Raw genomic sequence first — 22040 nt, 5'->3', positions numbered from 1 at the left:
GATTTCGATTCGATTTCGATTCGATTTCGATTCGATTTCGATTCGATTTCGATTCGATTTCGATTCGATTTCGATTCGATTTCGATTCGATTTCGATTCGATTTCGATTCGATTTCGATTCGATTTCGATTCGATTTCGATTCGATTTCGATTCGATTTCGATTCGATTTCGATTCGATTTCGATTCGATTTCGATTCGATTTCGATTCGATTTCGATTCGATTTCGATTCGATTTCGATTCGATTTCGATTCGATTTCGATTCGATTTCGATTCGATTTCGATTCGATTTCGATTCGATTTCGATTCGATTTCGATTCGATTTCGATTCGATTTCGATTCGATTTCGATTCGATTTCGATTCGATTTCGATTCGATTTCGATTCGATTTCGATTCGATTTCGATTCGATTCGATTTCGATTCGATTTCGATTCGATTTCGATTCGATTTCGATTCGATTTCGATTCGATTTCGATTCGATTTCGATTCGATTTCGATTCGATTTCGATTCGATTTCGATTCGATTTCGATTCGATTTCGATTCGATTTCGATTCGATTTCGATTCGATTTCGATTCGATTTCGATTCGATTTCGATTCGATTTCGATTCGATTTCGATTCGATTTCGATTCGATTTCGATTCGATTTCGATTCGATTTCGATTCGATTTCGATTCGATTTCGATTCGATTTCGATTCGATTTCGATTCGATTTCGATTCGATTTCGATTCGATTTCGATTCGATTTCGATTCGATTCGATTCGATTTCGATTCGATTTCGATTCGATTTCGATTCGATTTCGATTCGATTTCGATTTCGATTCGATTTCGATTCGATTTCGATTCGATTCGATTTCGATTCGATTTCGATTCGATTTCGATTCGATTTCGATTCGATTTCGATTCGATTTCGATTCGATTTCGATTCGATTTCGATTCGATTTCGATTCGATTTCGATTCGATTTCGATTCGATTCGATTCGATTCGATTCGATTTCGATTCGATTTCGATTCGATTTCGATTCGATTTCGATTCGATTTCGATTCGATTTCGATTCGATTCGATTCGATTTCGATTCGATTTCGATTCGATTTCGATTCGATTTCGATTCGATTCGATTTCGATTCGATTTCGATTCGATTTCGATTCGATTTCGATTCGATTTCGATTCGATTTCGATTCGATTTCGATTCGATTTCGATTCGATTTCGATTCGATTTCGATTCGATTTCGATTCGATTTCGATTCGATTTCGATTCGATTTCGATTCGATTTCGATTCGATTTCGATTCGATTTCGATTCGATTTCGATTCGATTTCGATTCGATTTCGATTCGATTTCGATTCGATTTCGATTCGATTTCGATTCGATTTCGATTCGATTTCGATTCGATTTCGATTCGATTTCGATTCGATTCGATTTCGATTCGATTTCGATTCGATTTCGATTCGATTTCGATTCGATTTCGATTCGATTTCGATTCGATTTCGATTCGATTTCGATTCGATTTCGATTCGATTTCGATTCGATTTCGATTCGATTTCGATTCGATTTCGATTCGATTTCGATTCGATTTCGATTCGATTTCGATTCGATTTCGATTCGATTCGATTCGATTCGATTTCGATTCGATTTCGATTCGATTTCGATTCGATTTCGATTCGATTTCGATTCGATTTCGATTCGATTTCGATTCGATTTCGATTCGATTTCGATTCGATTTCGATTCGATTTCGATTCGATTTCGATTCGATTTCGATTCGATTTCGATTCGATTTCGATTCGATTTCGATTCGATTTCGATTCGATTTCGATTCGATTTCGATTCGATTTCGATTCGATTTCGATTCGATTCGATTTCGATTCGATTCGATTCGATTTCGATTCGATTTCGATTCGATTTCGATTCGATTTCGATTCGATTCGATTCGATTTCGATTCGATTTCGATTCGATTTCGATTCGATTTCGATTCGATTTCGATTCGATTTCGATTCGATTTCGATTCGATTTCGATTCGATTTCGATTCGATTTCGATTCGATTTCGATTCGATTTCGATTCGATTTCGATTCGATTTCGATTCGATTTCGATTCGATTTCGATTCGATTTCGATTCGATTTCGATTCGATTTCGATTCGATTTCGATTCGATTTCGATTCGATTTCGATTCGATTTCGATTCGATTTCGATTCGATTCGATTTCGATTCGATTTCGATTCGATTTCGATTCGATTTCGATTCGATTTCGATTCGATTTCGATTCGATTTCGATTCGATTTCGATTCGATTCGATTTCGATTCGATTTCGATTCGATTTCGATTCGATTTCGATTCGATTTCGATTCGATTTCGATTCGATTTCGATTCGATTTCGATTCGATTTCGATTCGATTTCGATTCGATTTCGATTCGATTTCGATTCGATTTCGATTCGATTTCGATTCGATTTCGATTCGATTCGATTCGATTTCGATTCGATTTCGATTCGATTTCGATTCGATTTCGATTCGATTTCGATTCGATTTCGATTCGATTTCGATTCGATTTCGATTCGATTTCGATTCGATTTCGATTCGATTCGATTTCGATTCGATTTCGATTCGATTTCGATTCGATTTCGATTCGATTTCGATTCGATTTCGATTCGATTTCGATTCGATTTCGATTCGATTTCGATTCGATTTCGATTCGATTTCGATTCGATTTCGATTCGATTTCGATTCGATTTCGATTCGATTTCGATTCGATTTCGATTCGATTTCGATTCGATTTCGATTCGATTTCGATTCGATTTCGATTCGATTTCGATTCGATTTCGATTCGATTTCGATTCGATTTCGATTCGATTTCGATTCGATTTCGATTCGATTTCGATTCGATTTCGATTCGATTTCGATTCGATTTCGATTCGATTTCGATTCGATTTCGATTCGATTTCGATTCGATTTCGATTCGATTTCGATTCGATTTCGATTCGATTTCGATTCGATTTCGATTCGATTTCGATTCGATTTCGATTCGATTTCGATTCGATTTCGATTCGATTTCGATTCGATTTCGATTCGATTTCGATTCGATTTCGATTCGATTTCGATTCGATTTCGATTCGATTTCGATTCGATTTCGATTCGATTTCGATTCGATTTCGATTCGATTTCGATTCGATTTCGATTCGATTTCGATTCGATTTCGATTCGATTTCGATTCGATTTCGATTCGATTTCGATTCGATTTCGATTCGATTTCGATTCGATTTCGATTCGATTCGATTTCGATTCGATTTCGATTCGATTTCGATTCGATTTCGATTCGATTTCGATTCGATTTCGATTCGATTTCGATTCGATTTCGATTCGATTTCGATTCGATTTCGATTCGATTTCGATTCGATTTCGATTCGATTTCGATTCGATTTCGATTCGATTTCGATTCGATTTCGATTCGATTTCGATTCGATTTCGATTCGATTTCGATTCGATTTCGATTCGATTTCGATTCGATTTCGATTCGATTTCGATTCGATTTCGATTCGATTTCGATTCGATTTCGATTCGATTTCGATTCGATTTCGATTCGATTTCGATTCGATTTCGATTCGATTTCGATTCGATTTCGATTCGATTTCGATTCGATTTCGATTCGATTTCGATTCGATTTCGATTCGATTTCGATTCGATTTCGATTCGATTTCGATTCGATTTCGATTCGATTTCGATTCGATTTCGATTCGATTTCGATTCGATTTCGATTCGATTCGATTTCGATTCGATTTCGATTCGATTTCGATTCGATTTCGATTCGATTTCGATTCGATTCGATTTCGATTCGATTTCGATTCGATTTCGATTCGATTTCGATTCGATTTCGATTCGATTTCGATTCGATTTCGATTCGATTTCGATTCGATTTCGATTCGATTTCGATTCGATTTCGATTCGATTTCGATTCGATTTCGATTCGATTTCGATTCGATTTCGATTCGATTCGATTTCGATTCGATTTCGATTCGATTTCGATTCGATTTCGATTCGATTTCGATTCGATTTCGATTCGATTTCGATTCGATTTCGATTCGATTTCGATTCGATTTCGATTCGATTTCGATTCGATTTCGATTCGATTTCGATTCGATTTCGATTCGATTTCGATTCGATTTCGATTCGATTTCGATTCGATTTCGATTCGATTTCGATTCGATTTCGATTCGATTTCGATTCGATTTCGATTCGATTTCGATTCGATTTCGATTCGATTTCGATTCGATTTCGATTCGATTTCGATTCGATTTCGATTCGATTTCGATTCGATTTCGATTCGATTTCGATTCGATTCGATTCGATTTCGATTCGATTTCGATTCGATTTCGATTCGATTTCGATTCGATTTCGATTCGATTTCGATTCGATTTCGATTCGATTTCGATTCGATTTCGATTCGATTTCGATTCGATTTCGATTCGATTTCGATTCGATTTCGATTCGATTTCGATTCGATTTCGATTCGATTTCGATTCGATTTCGATTCGATTTCGATTCGATTTCGATTCGATTTCGATTCGATTTCGATTCGATTTCGATTCGATTTCGATTCGATTTCGATTCGATTTCGATTCGATTTCGATTCGATTTCGATTCGATTTCGATTCGATTTCGATTCGATTTCGATTCGATTTCGATTCGATTTCGATTCGATTTCGATTCGATTTCGATTCGATTTCGATTCGATTTCGATTCGATTTCGATTCGATTTCGATTCGATTTCGATTCGATTTCGATTCGATTTCGATTCGATTTCGATTCGATTTCGATTCGATTTCGATTCGATTTCGATTCGATTTCGATTCGATTTCGATTCGATTTCGATTCGATTTCGATTCGATTTCGATTCGATTTCGATTCGATTTCGATTCGATTTCGATTCGATTCGATTCGATTTCGATTCGATTTCGATTCGATTTCGATTCGATTTCGATTCGATTTCGATTCGATTTCGATTCGATTTCGATTCGATTTCGATTCGATTTCGATTCGATTTCGATTCGATTTCGATTCGATTTCGATTCGATTTCGATTCGATTTCGATTCGATTTCGATTCGATTTCGATTCGATTCGATTCGATTCGATTTCGATTCGATTCGATTCGATTTCGATTCGATTTCGATTCGATTTCGATCGATTTCGATTCGATTTCGATTCGATTTCGATTCGATTTCGATTCGATTTCGATTCGATTTCGATTCGATTTCGATTCGATTTCGATTCGATTTCGATTCGATTTCGATTCGATTTCGATTCGATTTCGATTCGATTTCGATTCGATTTCGATTCGATTTCGATTCGATTTCGATTCGATTTCGATTCGATTTCGATTCGATTTCGATTCGATTTCGATTCGATTTCGATTCGATTTCGATTCGATTTCGATTCGATTCGATTCGATTCGATTTCGATTCGATTTCGATTCGATTTCGATTCGATTTCGATTCGATTTCGATCGATTTCGATTCGATTTCGATTCGATTTCGATTCGATTTCGATTCGATTTCGATTCGATTTCGATTCGATTTCGATTCGATTTCGATTCGATTTCGATTCGATTTCGATTCGATTTCGATTCGATTTCGATTCGATTTCGATTCGATTTCGATTCGATTTCGATTCGATTTCGATTCGATTTCGATTCGATTTCGATTCGATTTCGATTCGATTTCGATTCGATTTCGATTCGATTTCGATTCGATTTCGATTCGATTTCGATTCGATTTCGATTCGATTTCGATTCGATTCGATTCGATTCGATTCGATTTCGATTCGATTTCGATTCGATTTCGATTCGATTTCGATTCGATTTCGATTCGATTTCGATTCGATTTCGATTCGATTTCGATTCGATTTCGATTCGATTTCGATTCGATTTCGATTCGATTTCGATTCGATTTCGATTCGATTTCGATTCGATTTCGATTCGATTTCGATTCGATTTCGATTCGATTTCGATTCGATTTCGATTCGATTTCGATTCGATTTCGATTCGATTTCGATTCGATTTCGATTCGATTTCGATTCGATTTCGATTCGATTTCGATTCGATTTCGATTCGATTCGATTCGATTCGATTTCGATTCGATTTCGATTCGATTTCGATTCGATTTCGATTCGATTTCGATTCGATTTCGATTCGATTTCGATTCGATTTCGATTCGATTTCGATTCGATTTCGATTCGATTTCGATTCGATTTCGATTCGATTTCGATTCGATTTCGATTCGATTTCGATTCGATTTCGATTCGATTTCGATTCGATTTCGATTCGATTTCGATTCGATTTCGATTCGATTTCGATTCGATTTCGATTCGATTTCGATTCGATTTCGATTCGATTTCGATTCGATTTCGATTCGATTTCGATTCGATTTCGATTCGATTTCGATTCGATTTCGATTCGATTTCGATTCGATTTCGATTCGATTTCGATTCGATTTCGATTCGATTTCGATTCGATTTCGATTCGATTTCGATTCGATTTCGATTCGATTTCGATTCGATTTCGATTCGATTTCGATTCGATTTCGATTCGATTTCGATTCGATTTCGATTCGATTTCGATTCGATTTCGATTCGATTTCGATTCGATTTCGATTCGATTTCGATTCGATTTCGATTCGATTTCGATTCGATTTCGATTTCGATTTCGATTCGATTTTCGATTCGATTCGATTCGATTTCGATTCGATTTCGATTCGATTTCGATTCGATTTCGATTCGATTTCGATTCGATTTCGATTCGATTTCGATTCGATTTCGATTCGATTCGATTCGATTCGATTTTCGATTCGATTTCGATTCGATTTCGATTCGATTTCGATTCGATTTCGATTCGATTTCGATTCGATTTCGATTCGATTTCGATTCGATTTCGATTCGATTTCGATTCGATTTCGATTCGATTTCGATTCGATTTCGATTCGATTTCGATTCGATTTCGATTCGATTTCGATTCGATTTCGATTCGATTTCGATTCGATTTCGATTCGATTTCGATTCGATTTCGATTCGATTTCGATTTCGATTTCGATTCGATTTCGATTCGATTTCGATTCGATTTCGATTCGATTTCGATTCGATTTCGATTCGATTCGATTTCGATTCGATTTCGATTCGATTTTCGATTCGATTTCGATTCGATTTCGATTCGATTTCGATTCCAGGAGAAATTCGATGCTCTTCTCTGACTACACCTATCACTTAACTGGGTGGTACGAATAGCTGTGCAAGTTAAGGTGAAGCTGATAATCGTCCATCATTCCGATTCCACCACTACCGTGCTCTGAAGGTGCATGTTAGTCGCGTTCGGAGATCGGAGTTAGATGACTACAATTGTTTGTGAACTACTGGAATGTTGCTTATATAGTTTTTACTGTGTTGAGGTCACAAGTCAACAGTGGCAATGCAATGCATGTTCAATGGCACCGTTCCAACTACTGCCCGATAATTTAATTTGAGGTGAATCCTCCAACCAAACGGAGCCCGATAATTTACGGTTGTCTCCCGTTCGAGTTAGAGCTAGAGCTTTCCTATCGCATCTGCATTGCAGATGAGGTCCGACTACCGGAAAGATAAACCCTCCATGTGCAGTCGAAGTCAAGTGCCAACCGGAGAAAAATTGCATACTTGCGGGCGTGTCAGTTGATCGGACCCCGAACTGACCCCGACCGATCGTTCGGTCGGTGCTCGTTCATCTAAATGCAAATATTTTAACAACCACCTTGGCCAATGCAAACATTAATTTAAGAAACTGGAATTTAATCAAATTTTTAGAGTATATTGTGGCCGTACGGTGATAATCAGATTTTGCACACTGCCGCCGCTGCACATGAATTATTTATGAAACAGCTCTGTGGCCCCATAATTGATACTTTCGGTGAGCTTATTTTCGGCAGTATCGGAACACGCCTTTAATCGATTACGTTCGAAACGACTAACGACGACGACAACAACTTTGGCACAGCTGGAACGAAATAAAATGCACTTTGGGCTCTCGTCCGTATGTAAATTAATACACCGGCGGCGGCAACGGAGAAGTGCACTGCAAGTCAATTCTCCATGACAGCGATGGGGCGATGGTCGCCGGAGGGCGGCAAAACACCAAACATCAGAGTTAAATAAATAAACTGCCAAAACATACGCCGCATAAAGGTGGGTACGTGCCTATAAGGGTTGAAGGGGTATGTACTTGCGAGTGAGCAATGCGGAGGAAGAATTATGTGCGTGTTCCGTCCGGTCGGTCACACCGCCAAGGCTATAAAAAGTAAATTTGAGACGCCGCTATGCCATGCCGACCCACCAGAACGGACGTGGACGTGCGAGTTGGCTATGATGATGGGTTGTGCGTGAAGGTAATTTTTGATAGGACCAGAAAAAAATGAATAAAAATGACAGATTCCAAATTTAAAATTGCATTTCCTCTCGGATGAGTTACTATGAAGTCCCCCTGTCTATCCTATATAAGATAAAAATACCTTACCTATAAGGCTCGAGTGCAATGGCTCCTTTTTATACTTAGTTTTAATACGTAAGAAATCATCAATTTGTATTTTGAACAACAAAAATGAAAGTTGAGCCCTGAATAACTGAGCAGAGATGAGCCAGCCTCGGGCTGCAAATAATGATAAAGATAAATAAGGCTACCTTGTAGGGGAAGACAGGGTAAGAGCGCCCGCCGGGGTCAGACGGATCACCTTCAGTTTGGCAGTTTTCTTAAAACTTCATCAAGCACTTTTCATAAACACAAGATTTTTGACATTACGAATAATTTAGTGTGATTTTACATTAAAATGTTCATACCAAATATCAAAAACAAAGTTTCTGCTCGTCGATATTGAATTTGATCTAAATTTAACAGATGTTCACTTAACGATTTCGGAAGGGATTTTTTTTGTAAAAATATAACAAATTAGCCGTCCATGCTTTAACAGAAATGTGAAATATGCTTCAGTGAAATGAAATATGAATTGTAAATATTAAAAGAAAAAGAAAGTCAATTTACACCGCCTTCAGCCAACGGCTGCACAGACTGAACATAACTAACATTAGACAACGGACACACGGAACGACCAGTGGACCAGTGAACTTCGACGAAAAGTTTTCTCCGACTGGGGCGGGAATCGAACCCACACTCCATAGCACAGTACGCCTAAACGACTAACCGCACGGCTACGAAGCCTTGAAATAAGGGCAAAGTTGTAAAAATTGCGCAAGCGGGGTAAAACCGACCACTATGAATGGGATGAGACCGCCACCCCTAATTTATATCAAATAAAATATCTAAACCATTTTAAAATTTATAACTACGTTGTGCATTACTATTCAAGTAAAATGAAATAATTATGTAATCATTTTATTAAAAATACAAGCCTAATCCGCATATTTTTCTAAAATTTGGGTGTTTTAAGGTGATGCTAAGTATATATCTAAGTTTTTTTAATTAATGAACCCTAAACATAATTCAATATTGACGTTCATCAATGTAGAATTCATTAAACATTATACTTTAAAGAATTACAAGGAACTGATATATTTTTTCGTAAAATTGTGCACGAAAATCGTGGTGATCGCTTTTACCCCGTGGGTGGGCGGTTTTACCCCGTGATAAGAAATCACTTTTTCCAGCTTCAAGAAATGAATATTTTATTACGAATACAACACTTGTGATATGTTTTGATCATGCTTAAGGCTTCAAAAAACAATATGCTGCGTCGAAAAAAGTTTTATTGGTGCTTGATTTTGACATATGAATTAAATTGCTTAGGCGGGCGGCCTTACCCCATCTTCCCCTACCTAAAGGATTTCGTCGAACTAAATAAAATTACATTAACTGAACTTGTTAACAAATGTAATTACGGCCTGTTTATTGCATCATGAATTCGATTTGAGTTGCACTCTCGAATTGTCAAAATAACAAAATATGGCGACCATATAAGACAAAAGATATTTTTAATGGTTTCATTTCCTTTTCAGACGAAAATTTCGTTGCTTTAATCTCAAAGATTCATTATTATCATTATTAAACATGGCGACCGTTAGAGCAGCAAGATATGGCGACCATGACAAGAGCGACTTTTTGTTTCGTTACTTCAATGAACCACAAATTGCGTTCAATAAAATGTTCATGGCATTGAGTCTCTTATTCATACTTTTTGGAATTAACCAAACCAACCATTTGAGAATTACAGACGAAGTTATGATGCTTCATCGGAAAGATTCAACTATATTATTAAACTTAATCGATCATCAAATGTTACTTACTTCAAAGCTCCTGCTATTAGATTATTTTCAAAGTTTCAAGCAAACACGTCTTTAAATTTCGAGGTTTGAGTTTGGAATGACACAATAAAATGATAAGTACAAAGTGTAGGCTACTGCGACTTGAACAACGGTTGCATCGGGTTGCTTCGTCTTTACCCCCTCTCAATCGTTTAGTGCAAGGATACAGAGCGACGTACTCTGCTTTGCTTGAAGATGTCGCTACTGTCGTTTGCTTTTTGCTAGACCATGATACGGTAGCATTAAAGACCTTGAATATGAAGCCACTCACCGACTTTCGATCCTCGTTATCATCCTATCTGCATCCGCAAATCAACCCTGTGGTGCTGCATTTTCGTCATGCTTGAATTCCAGACAAAGTCCCATTGTTCCTTGAATGTAACGTACGATCCGCTTCAATGATCGCCAGCAGATGTCCAGACGAACATGGTGTACATTACGCTACCCAACAGCTCTCTATATGGCTGGTTCGTTGATGGTCCGTCATACTTCAATTGAAGTCCTTTTTCTATTAGAGTTTTGCATGAATTGCAGTTCACCATCCCGAACCGTTGTAGAATTTTCACTACTTGAGCTTCTTGTGATAGCCGAAGTCTTCCTTCACTGCGATTGTATTCGACCTTCATTTCTAAGAATTGGTGAACCTCGCCACAGTCGGTCATTTTGAATAAGGCGGATAGTTCCTTCTTGAGTCGTACGATTGAACTCAGCTTCCTTTTAGCGATTAGCAGGTCGTCTACGTAAATTATTATGTATAGTTCGTCCCCTTCGGTGCATCTCGTAATCTCGTATAGAGGCAGTAATCGTGGCATGACCTGGTGAATCCCATTCTCAGTAATTGATCATTCAGTCTTCCGTTGCGGGGATACTGCTTCAACCCGTACAAAGACTTCTCTAGCTTGCATACACTGTTTCGGTCAGCTTCTACGCCATCCGGTACAACCATGTAAATGTTTTCCTTCAGGTCACCATGAAGGAACGCGGCTTTGACGTCCATCAGGTGAAATAGGAATCGATGGTGCACTCCGACGGCGGAGAACTGCTCGGATTGTGGTAAGATTCGCTACGGGAGCGTAGGTCTCTTCATGATCGATGCCCACGAGCTGTTGATACCCTTTCACCACCATCCGGGCCTTATATAAGCCACCGTTGGTTCAATTTGAATCCCCTTTCTGCAATAGAAATCTTTCTGTGCGTTGGAACCATACTCACGTCCTTGATCCACTGTTAATCTTGAAGTTTTCAAGCCAAACTTGACCTTTGCCGTGGCCTTGTACTCTTGAAATTTGCTGAAGACTTCAAACTTCCTCCGCATCAAATACAGCACCGCGAAATGGGTATGGCCATCAATAAAGCTTACGAAATAGCTTGACCCATTCCATGCTGGAGGGTCTAGAGTTCATTTCATGCTCGCTAAAATGTCCAAGCCACCGATGCCATAATTCGTTCGTCATAGATTTACACAAGTTTGCGGTTGTTCCTTCCAGGTCGATCTCCAGTTCATATAGTCCGCCGCTGAAGTGGGCGATTGGTATGGTTTCTCCATCTTTCTTCAATAAAGCTACCTTGCCGAAGTTTGCCTGTACTCCGGCCATGACGAGCTTCTTCACGGGCATCAAATTATCACCATCTTTTGCCACGTTGATCACGACAGGCTGCTTTAATTTCTGAACCACAGAACCGCTGTCGTTGACTAGGTGACCGCTTGATTCTGAATCTAGCTCACCGCCTTTCTTTTATTTTCAACCACGTTAGCTTCACCGCCGGTCCCGATCTTCTGCCGGCAGTCCTTCTTGAAATGGCCGCGCTTGGCACACTTACTCTGGAACTTGAAGGGTGTCTTGGTTTTATCACCGGCGAAAGCTGCTTTCACTTTGGTCATTTCGTTCTTGACGCTTCATGTCTTCGGCCAGCAAACGTTGCTTCATGACTTCAATCTTTAGATCCTTTTCCGGAACGTTTTCCAGAGCGGTTATCAGTGGGTCGTAGGATCGGGCAACGTTCTAAGCAACAGTACCACCAGGTGTTGCGATCCAATAGACTTGGTTGCGAACGTCGCTTCTAGGGCTTCCTACATATCTTTGGCCGTCGACTTCTCACGAATGACTTCCAAACATTCGTTGGCCAGAAAACTTACGATGAGCGTCTTTGCCTCACAATCCGGATCTTCAAACTTGACCTTGTCCGCAGGCGCCTCAAGTACAATCTCCGTCATGTTATTCAAAACGCCGACCAAATCCAAAAGCATCTTCACTCTGAAGCTTATGATAAGCTATAGAATCCGCAGAATATTGAGGAAAAAATATAAAAATCAAAATAATGTGTCTATACATACTTAAATTATTTTACCGGAATCCGTGAATTTCACCGTAATCTCAACAGCTGAACAGTTCTGTAAAATAAAACAACGTAATTCCGTCGAAATTTCACCGAATACTGTAAAAATTTACCGTAACCTTTAATTTATTTTATCGAACTTTTCAGCTGTTGAGATTACGGTGAAATTAATGAATTCCTGTAAAATAATTTAAGTGTGTAAAGTTTATCAACATGTACTGAAAAGGTATTAAATAGCTATTGTAGTTAATTTTATATAAGCATTTGAAATTTCACTTCCTATACCTCGCCGGGTAAAATTTTCGACGCTTCACGCATAGAGTAAACTTTTTCCAGATGGCAGCACTGTACCTTCATTGACTGGAATAACGGTTGCATCGGGTTGCTTCGTCTTCAGATTCAAAATGTCCAGAACATTCCTGAAGGCCTAAACGCAATGATAGCGAATAAACGGCAACGCTCAAGAAGCTTGAAAATCTTCATTCAAGAAGCTTCATTTAAGAAACTTGAAGACCTTAATTCAAGAAGTTTGGTAAGCTTCATTCAAGAAACTTGAAAAGCTACTTTCAATAAGCTTGAAAGATTCATTCAAAAAGCTTGAAAAGCTTCATTCAAGAAGCTTGAAAAGCTTCATTTAAAAAGGATGAAAAGCTTCATTAAAGAAGCTAGAAAAGCTTCGTTCAAGGAGCTAAAAAAGCTTTATCCAATATACTTGAAAGCTTTCTCTAGGTAAATTGAGAACCTTTGTTCAAAAAACCGGAGAAGTTTTGCTCAAGAAGCTTTAACTGCTTTATTCAAGAAGTAAGGCAAGCTTATTTTCAAAAGTTGATAAGTTTCGTTAAAGAAGTTTAAAAAGATTCGTATAGAAGCTTGAACTAAAATTTTATAGCGACAAATAAGCATGCATGTTTAATTATAGTCCAATAATGATAATGACGCGTACTAGAAAAGCTGACATTTTATAAACGTCATGCTAGTAGGAAATGCTTTTCTATGAAGCTTGAAAATCATCTCGATACTTGAGTGAACAACTAAAAATACACATTGATAAAGCTTTAAAAAAATCCATGTTGCTTTTGAAACTTCCTTCTAGAATTTTGAATTTCTCTTACCAAGAACCTTGAACATCTTCCTCCATGGAGGTTGAAAAACTTCCTTCAAGAAACTTAAAACCCTTCCTTACAGAAGCTTGAAGAGATTAATTCAAGAAGCTTGCAAAACAACATCCAAGAAGCTCGAAAAGTTTCATTTAAGAAGCTTGAAAAGCTTCATTCAAGAAGCTTGAAAAGCTTCATTCAAGAAGCTTGAAAAGCTTCATTCAAGAAAGTTGAAAAGCTTCATTCAAGAAGCTTGAAAAGCTTCATTCAAGAAGCTTGAAAAGCATCGCTCAAGAAGATTGAAAATCTTCATTCAAGAAGCTTGAAAAGCTTTATTCAAGAAGCTTGAAGACCTTCATTCAAGAAGTTTGGTAAGCTTTATTCAAGAAACTTGAAAAGCTTCATTCAAAAGGTTGAAAAGTTTCATTCAAGAAGCTAGAAAAGCTTCATTCAGGAAGCTTGAAAGGCTGCATTCGAGAAGCTTCAAAGGCTTCATCCATGAAGCTTGAAAATCTTGATTCAAGAAGCTTAGAAAGTCCTTATTCAAGAAGCTTGAAAAGCTTCATTCAAAAAGCTTGAAAAGCTTCATTCAAGAAGCTTGAAAAGCTTCATTCAAGAAGCTTGAAAAGCTTCATTCAAGGAGCATGAACAGCTTCATTCAAAAATCTTAAAAAGCTGCATTCAAAAATCTTAAAAAGCTGCATTCAAGAAGCTTGAAAAGCTTCATTAAATAAACTTGAAAAGTTTCATTCAAGAAACTTGGAAAACTTTATTCAAAAAGCTTGAAAATCTTCATTCAAGAATTCATTCAAAAATACAAGAAGCTTGAAAAGCTTTATTCAGAAGCTTGAAAAGCTTCATTCAAGGAGCATGAACAGCTTCATTCAAAAAGCTTGAAAAGCTGCATTCAAGAAGCTGGGAAAGCTTCATTCAAGAAGCTTGAAAAGCTCTATTGAAGAAGCTTGAAAAGTTTCATTCAAGAAGCTTGAAAAGTTTCATTCAAGAAGCTTTGAAAAACTTCATTCAAGAATCTTGAAAAGCTTCATTCAAGAAGCTTGAAAAACTTCATTCAAGAAGCTTGAAAAACTTCATTCAAGAAGCTTGAGCTCTATACAAGAAGCTTGAAAAACTTCATTCAAGAAGCTTGAGCTCTATACAAGAAGCTTAAAAAGCTCTATTCAAGAAGCTTGAAAAGCTTCATTCAAGAAGCTTGAAAAGCGTCAATTCAAAAGGCTTGAAAAGTTTAATTTAAAAAGCTAGAATAGCTTCAAACAAGAAAAACTTCATTTAATAAGCTTGAAAAGCTTTATTCAGGATGCTTGAAAAGCTTTATACAATAAGTTTTAAAAGCTCCAATCATTAAGCTTATAAGGCTTCATTCAAGAAGCTTGAAAAGCTTCATTGAAGCAACTTGAAAAATTTCTTTCAAGAAATTTGAAAAGCTTGAAAAACTTGAATAGCTTCATTCAATAAGCTTGAAAAACTACCTTAAAGTAGTTTGAAAAGCTATATTCAAGAGACTTGAGAAGCTTGAATTAAGAAGCTTGAAAAGCTTCATTCAAAAAGCTTGAGTAGCTTCATTCAAGAAGTTCGAAAAGCTTCATTCAAGAAGCTAGAAAAGCTTCATTCAGGAAGCTTGAATAGCTTCATTCAAGTAGTTTCATCCAAGAAGATTGAAAAGCTTCATTTATAAGCTTCAAAAGCTTCATTCAAAAAGTTTGAAAAACTTCCTTCAAGGAGCTTAAAAATCATTTTCAAGTTTTTTCATCCCAACACAATAACACAAGTTGGGGTAATAACCCCTTACGCAAAGCAAACATAAAGACTATGAATATTCGATCCCTCCCCAATTCTCCAAGAGCTAGCCTCGTTCCCAATCGGTCGAACGCACGTAGCGGTCAGCTGCAGCTTTAATGCGCCATAATTCGCAACTTGCCCCAAAGTGCCAATAGCTGTCCAATTAGTTGGATCTTTCAGCACTTTCGTTTCGCTGTATCTCTCACCGGATTGGCCAAAGTCTCCAAGCTGCTAGCTCAGGTCACTTCGTTTTTGGCATGCAACTGTGAGCGCTTCTAAGGTAAAGCCAGGTCGCACTCTCGACTCCGGTATCTACTTGTCGACGGTACCAAAAATGGTCAAAATTCATTTTGCATAATTTATGAAAATCAGTACTTACCGGGCCATAAGGTGCTGCAGGAACCTTCGGAGCGTTCGTGTGGCCAAGCACGATCTCTGTGAAGCGACAAAATTATATTTTATGGTTTCTTTCTTTGGAAATATTTTTTTTGCTTTGGCGCACTCTCTCACTATCTTTTTACTTTTTTTGGGTAATGGATCGTAAATTTCGCCATGTTTGGACCGGACTGGTCCCCTGGGCAACTATCTTGGTGAACCTTTCGATTACGCTCGCCAGCAGCGCCAGTAGCCACTTTGAGAGAGGCTATGCCTAATTATCAGAAAATAATAATTACGCAAATATCGATAATCATAACCATCATCATCATTATCAACATCAAAGGCAAGCGTTTGGTGGGCATGGCGCCAAAATTGAAGATAAACATTCGGTTTAAAGTAGGCGCCGTGACCTGTTGAATTTTGGGCCATTTATCTCTGATGCAAATCTTCGATTTGTTGTTGATCTTGGCACACTTGGATGCATTTCGAAACGAAATAAATGCTTTTTTTTTAATTCCATTAGGCAAAACCTGGGAGGGAGAAACCAATACAAAATTTCTGTACGTCATAGTGAGCCGGGATTCCGCTGTCACGAACTGTCACTGTGAGCCCAGATCTCAAACATTGGACTAACATGGAAAAAGCGCGTAACTGATTAAAACACATTTCGCATTTCATCAAAAAGTGACAAAAATCGAATGAAAATAAATTCATGCACACAATGCAAGTAATGTCACGTGAGCACCTTTCAATCGGATTGAATATAAAGCATTTAAAAAACGCATCTTTTTACTTTTCCCAATAAAAATGAATATTTAGTGCATAGAAAACTGTAGCCCTTTTTCCATGTTTGTCGGGAAAAAATCGAAAGTACACAACAAAAGAAAACTAGCGATTTTCCCCAAGCCTGCCTTGATTGTTGTTGGCAAGCTGGAGTTATCTTGCAGTTCAAACAAACATTGTTCTATATTTCGTGTGTAGTATCGGTGCCTCCCTCCCAGGGCAAAACCAGTATCATTTCAGAATTTCAACAGAGAATTGAAATTTTTGCTTATAAGAGAAAAAGCTCCATTCCAATAAATAAACACTTATCCTCTGTATCTTCATTCTCCTTTCAGGGAGGACAAGCAGCGTCTTGGAACTGCCATCGCTGGCCTACCTGGAGTATCAGAAAATATGCGGCTCCAACTTTCCGCAATCCAACCGTACCAAAGCCCTTCAATCTCCCGGTAGCCCAGCGGACCTCAGTGGCCGTCGTACGCCCACCTGGCTCGATCTGGACATCTATTCGACGCAGAAATTCCTAGAGTCGATAACCGGCCCGTTACGGATCCCTTCGCACAAGCGTTACATCAAGTACTTCTCCGGGTTGCTGTCCGGGTACCATCAAGATGAACGCCGCTTCCCTGTTCCTGCGGGCCATCATCGTCGAATCGCCGCCATGCCTCCACTACCGCTCAGTGACCGTCAACAGCGAGTGGCGCAGTTTCGTCAAAATCTACGAGGGCGTCCGGTGTCTGTTCACGTCGGACATCTACGTGATACCGATCACCACCCGGCAGTTTATCTACGAGATCAAACATCCGCTGCGGTTGCGCGGGGACATTCTGATCCGGTGCTATCAGATCATACCAAATAACAACAAGCTGCACGACGAGAAGGAGCTGATCTCGTGCGTGCAGTTCCACACCTGTGCCATAACGAGAGGGAAGTACAATTCGCCAAGGTCGAGCTGGATCTGGCGTGCAACGGTAAGGGATGATTGGAATTCTTTGTCATTTTTTGGATACTAAAAGGAAGGATTTGTCTTGCAGATGAACGGTTTCCGGCCGATCACAAAGTGAGGCTTTGCTTCGATACCACACCAAATGAGAGGAGTGCGATACTGGTCTTCCAAAATCCGCTGGTGCGAATAGAACCGATTATCGAGGGCGGCGACCATCTGGAAACGATCAATGAAGGTAGGTAACCTTTCATACTATTTTTACTTATTTATTTATTAATTTATTGTTCATACCTCAACTGATCGATGTCTTCTGAGGATTAAGATGGGGAAAGCCCTTTTGCATGAACAGTAGTCCAATCAAAAAGGCGTGAAATCCCCATATCTTTTCGAAAACAAAATACAATGGATTACATACAGATTAAAAACAATACATAAAAATATGAAATACAAATCGACATTTCTACGCAATAAATACTTATACAGAGCTACGAGAGAAGAAATCCATTTGTCAAGTTCATACGCAACAGTATTCGTCACTCGTTGTATTGAAGAAAGATGACCGAGAACAAAAAAAAAAACAACACTCAAGAAGCATCCTTAAAACTTTTAAAATTATTGGACTGGGACTCACCTAATTGCGACACAATTTTGCTCACTTAGATTCCGTATGTAGAGAAAAACGTCTAAGTCTGCTATTGAATACTGAAGCTGAGATGGAATAATCGAATAGATGATAGACTTTGTTGCATTCCCGGCACAAAGCAGTGATGGGCTCGTTGATTCCGTAATCCGTTCTACGAAAATCCGGTCTGAGTCATTTAGAATGACCACGGTCAAATCTGGAGAACTGAAGATGAAAACTTGATGTATTGGGCACCACCAGAGAGTTTAATCTTCACCTTAAATATTCAACAGCTCAACAGTTCGGGTAATGCAAATTAAGCTAAAGCCAAGCCTTCATGAATCGATATCTGAAGTTGAGATGGCAAAAAGAATCGAATTCCGTTCAGAAGATCCGGTTCACTCAAAAGAACGAGTGATCCGTAGCTCATTTTTGACGAGAAATCGGTCATTTGATCAGCACGGATCAGATAAAAAGTGACCCGGAAAAGAACGAATCGCTTTTCTCCCCTATTCTCCTTTGTTCGTTTCTTGGCTTTGTTACAACGCTTTATACGTGCCTTGCTTTACACGCCACGTTACACATGCAAGCAAAGTTTTTCGCTGCACCCGTGCTCTCTGCGCTCTCAGCAGCATAGAAAAACAAGTTTGCCCCACCCACTTACACACAGGAAGATGTAAGATAGAGAGAAAAAGTGCCCACTTGAATAGCAAGCATATTTTTTGCTTCTTTCTTTTGATTCGGAAATCGGCCGAGTGCATCGTGCGTGTGTTTCTGGGGAAAAAGATAGGAACAATGAGAGTAAAATACGAAAGGAACGACACATGTCGCGCAACAGGGAGTGAACCGCTCTTTTTCTGTGCGGTTCAGTTCGTTCTTCTTTGTGAGCATTGAGCCACTAAACCGTTCAAAAGATCTGGTTCACTAAAATGAGTGATTCGGATTCATATCCGTTCATTGGAATGAGCCGTTTTTCCCATCTCTAATCTGAAGGGACCATCGACTCATGGAAATATCGATTCATGGAACAGAAATATTTTGGAAAGCTGAATGAGGGGATCATCATAGTAACCATGAAATTTTGTGTTTAGTATTGCTCCGTGCATCGATATCGAGTCATGGAACATCGACTCACGGAGGTTTCATTGTAGTATGGTAATTTTATACAATTTTCAAAAAAATCGCCCGTTCTGTAGATTTGTAGGGAATTTCTATGTTCTAATTTACCCAGTATTACATTTATATAATTTACATTTGTATTACAGTAAAATTCACAAGGATCCGTAAAATGCGCTTAGGTTGTAAAAATGCAACTAACTATAAAAAATACTCGAGATTTTTTTAAGAACTCCTGTACAAACTGAAGAAATTGGTGAACGATAACTATAAAATTATCTGTAGAAAAATCCTGGGATAATATAGTCGGTGTTCAGACAGACCGGACTAGATGATGTATCATCAAATTGATAAGTTCCATTATTAAAGCAAATAATGCAAAGATTTTAGATGCGTGTCGAATGCCTGGAGTATGTTTTCCTAACACTATTAAAAAAACACTTGGTACAGTTTGTCTAAACACGACCATGTCACAGCGTAACAAAATGACATTTTTGCGTGTCTCAATGTATGTTGTTGATAATTATTGTTGTACATATGAAGTTTGTATTCTGTGGAAAATTAAGCAAATAAATTTCCATACAAGCTGTCAAACTTGGCATGCAAGTTACCTGGTATAGTCAAATATTGCATTTTCAACAGCTAATATCTCAAAATCTAGACGTTTTATGATATTTTCGAAAACGGCAATGGATTTCAGCAACCCTAAATTTGGTAAATAGCGGTATTTTGGTACTTGAGACAAAAAACTGTTCCGCAGTGTATTCATTAAGAGTATTTTATTCGCTACTTTCTGAAATAGCGTAATAAATAAGAGTCAGAGTGTTAAAGTATTTCTTCTTAGAAAATACTGGTAAAATTCCCCTAACCATCTTTTAAGAAAATTGCTGAAAAAAAATCTAGAAGCGTTCTTGAGAGAAATGGTAGAGATAACTTCCCAATAGCATTACTGGAGAGTTCCCTGGAGAAGTGTCTGGAGTATCTAGAGAAAGCTCTAGAGAAAAATACTTGAAGCATCTTTCTCGAATAATGCGCGAGAAATTTCTGAAGAACCTTCAGTTGCTTAGAATTCTTTGCATTAACAAAAAGACTTAACAAATGACTTCATAGACTATTATATCTATCTATTATCACAGAAAGAAAAATCCATGTAAATCTCAGCGTTTGAATCATGCACATGAAGGGAATGCCAGATTTGTCGCAAATTTACATCATTTACATTCGTGTAAAATTACAACAACATCATGTAAGTTTCCGCTATACATCGGTGTAATGTAGCATGAACTCTAACCCATTACGCGATAAGTCGCATAAATTTACATGATGTTGATGTAGTTTTACACGATGCGTCATGTAAATTTTGCGAGAAATCTGGCATTCCCTCTATGTGCATGATTTATTTTATTTATCTATTTATTTATCAATACAATAACAGCATAAATAATCTCATACTGATTTTCAAAGCATATGCTACCATGATGATCTAAAATAAGTTATACCTAAGACCAATGTACATCCTGTTCATTAGAAAAGAAAATTAGTAACTTCACTTTTTAAAGAGAAAAAAAGTTCCTTTCATTTCTGCAACTTTTCTTGCAATTCATTCCAGTATCTTATGGCTCGATGTCGAAAACGATTCTTTCAGATAGTTTGTAGAGCATCGAGGCACATTCAGCAAAGATTTCGTGAAATCTAGCAAAATTGAAGGAGTGTTGCAAATATTGCGGAGGATTATTTATAATCTTGTAAGTTTGAAGGCACATTCTGAGTTTAAGGTGGCTAAAGAAATCACACCCAAGAATCGCATTATTGTAACTAGAAATATGTTCATCTCTTTTAGATTAAATGCGTATCTGGTGGCAGCATTAAAAACTAAATTCAATTTCTTTAAGTTTTTCTTAGAAATGGTCCCAAACAAAATGTCACCGTAATCAAATAGGGGAACTATAAGTGATCTGATGGAGTTACGCTGAAATTTACATGGATTTTTTCTTTCTGTATAAATAAAAATGGAGTGGTGTTTGTATGTCACGAAATGGCGTATGAACGGGTCAACCGTTTTGAATGATTATTTTCCGTTTTGTTCGTCAAGTGTTCCGACGTGTTTGTGTGTATAAAAATTCCAGGATATTCACGGGAGAGTTGAAAAAACGAGCGTGAACGTAACGTCATTTTGTATGGGACGATCCATAGCGTTTTTCAACAGCCTACTTGATGGCAAGACGAAGTTTACCGGGACACTTGTGTTGGATAAAGGGAATGTAGAGACCATCTTTTAAACAATAGAGACTGTTTTTTAAAGACTTGCCGCTGAATAGAGACCAAGTATCCAAAAGAGACCTGTTCATAGCCCTGGCAACTGCGAAGTCGATATATCCCCCGGTGATCTAACTAGAACCTCAGTCGATAGCATTTCGAGATTATATAATTAGCGTTACTGTTGCGCGGGTATACCCAAGTCTAGATTTACAATTGGTTTATTTAGGGGTATTCAGTTTTTTTTACATATTCTAATTCTACATTCTACAAGCCTTCATTCCGTTACCAATGATAATGGCCTGCGGCTAGTAACCTTCGCTGCTGCTAGAGGGATGGCAATCAGCAGTACCTACTTCGCACGAAAGAATATCCGCAAACACA

General features: G+C 38.2%; 1 protein-coding gene across 1 annotated transcript in view; it reads left to right on the top strand.

Annotated features, from left to right (window-relative positions):
* Positions 1–22040, top strand: part of LOC5576344 — an 877728-nt gene that overhangs the window by 650199 nt on the left and 205489 nt on the right. Inside the window, 5 exon segments of the mRNA XM_021837621.1 lie at positions 17055–17088; positions 17090–17314; positions 17316–17634; positions 17637–17687; positions 17751–17897. Coding sequence (XP_021693313.1) covers positions 17055–17088; positions 17090–17314; positions 17316–17634; positions 17637–17687; positions 17751–17897 — 776 coding nt within the window.

This window comes from Aedes aegypti, chromosome 1, assembly GCF_002204515.2.
Source record: "Aedes aegypti strain LVP_AGWG chromosome 1, AaegL5.0 Primary Assembly, whole genome shotgun sequence".
NCBI lineage: Eukaryota > Metazoa > Arthropoda > Insecta > Diptera > Culicidae > Aedes > Aedes aegypti.
The sequence above is the reverse complement of the archived record's forward strand: the minus strand, read 5'-3'. Positions and strand labels throughout refer to the sequence as shown.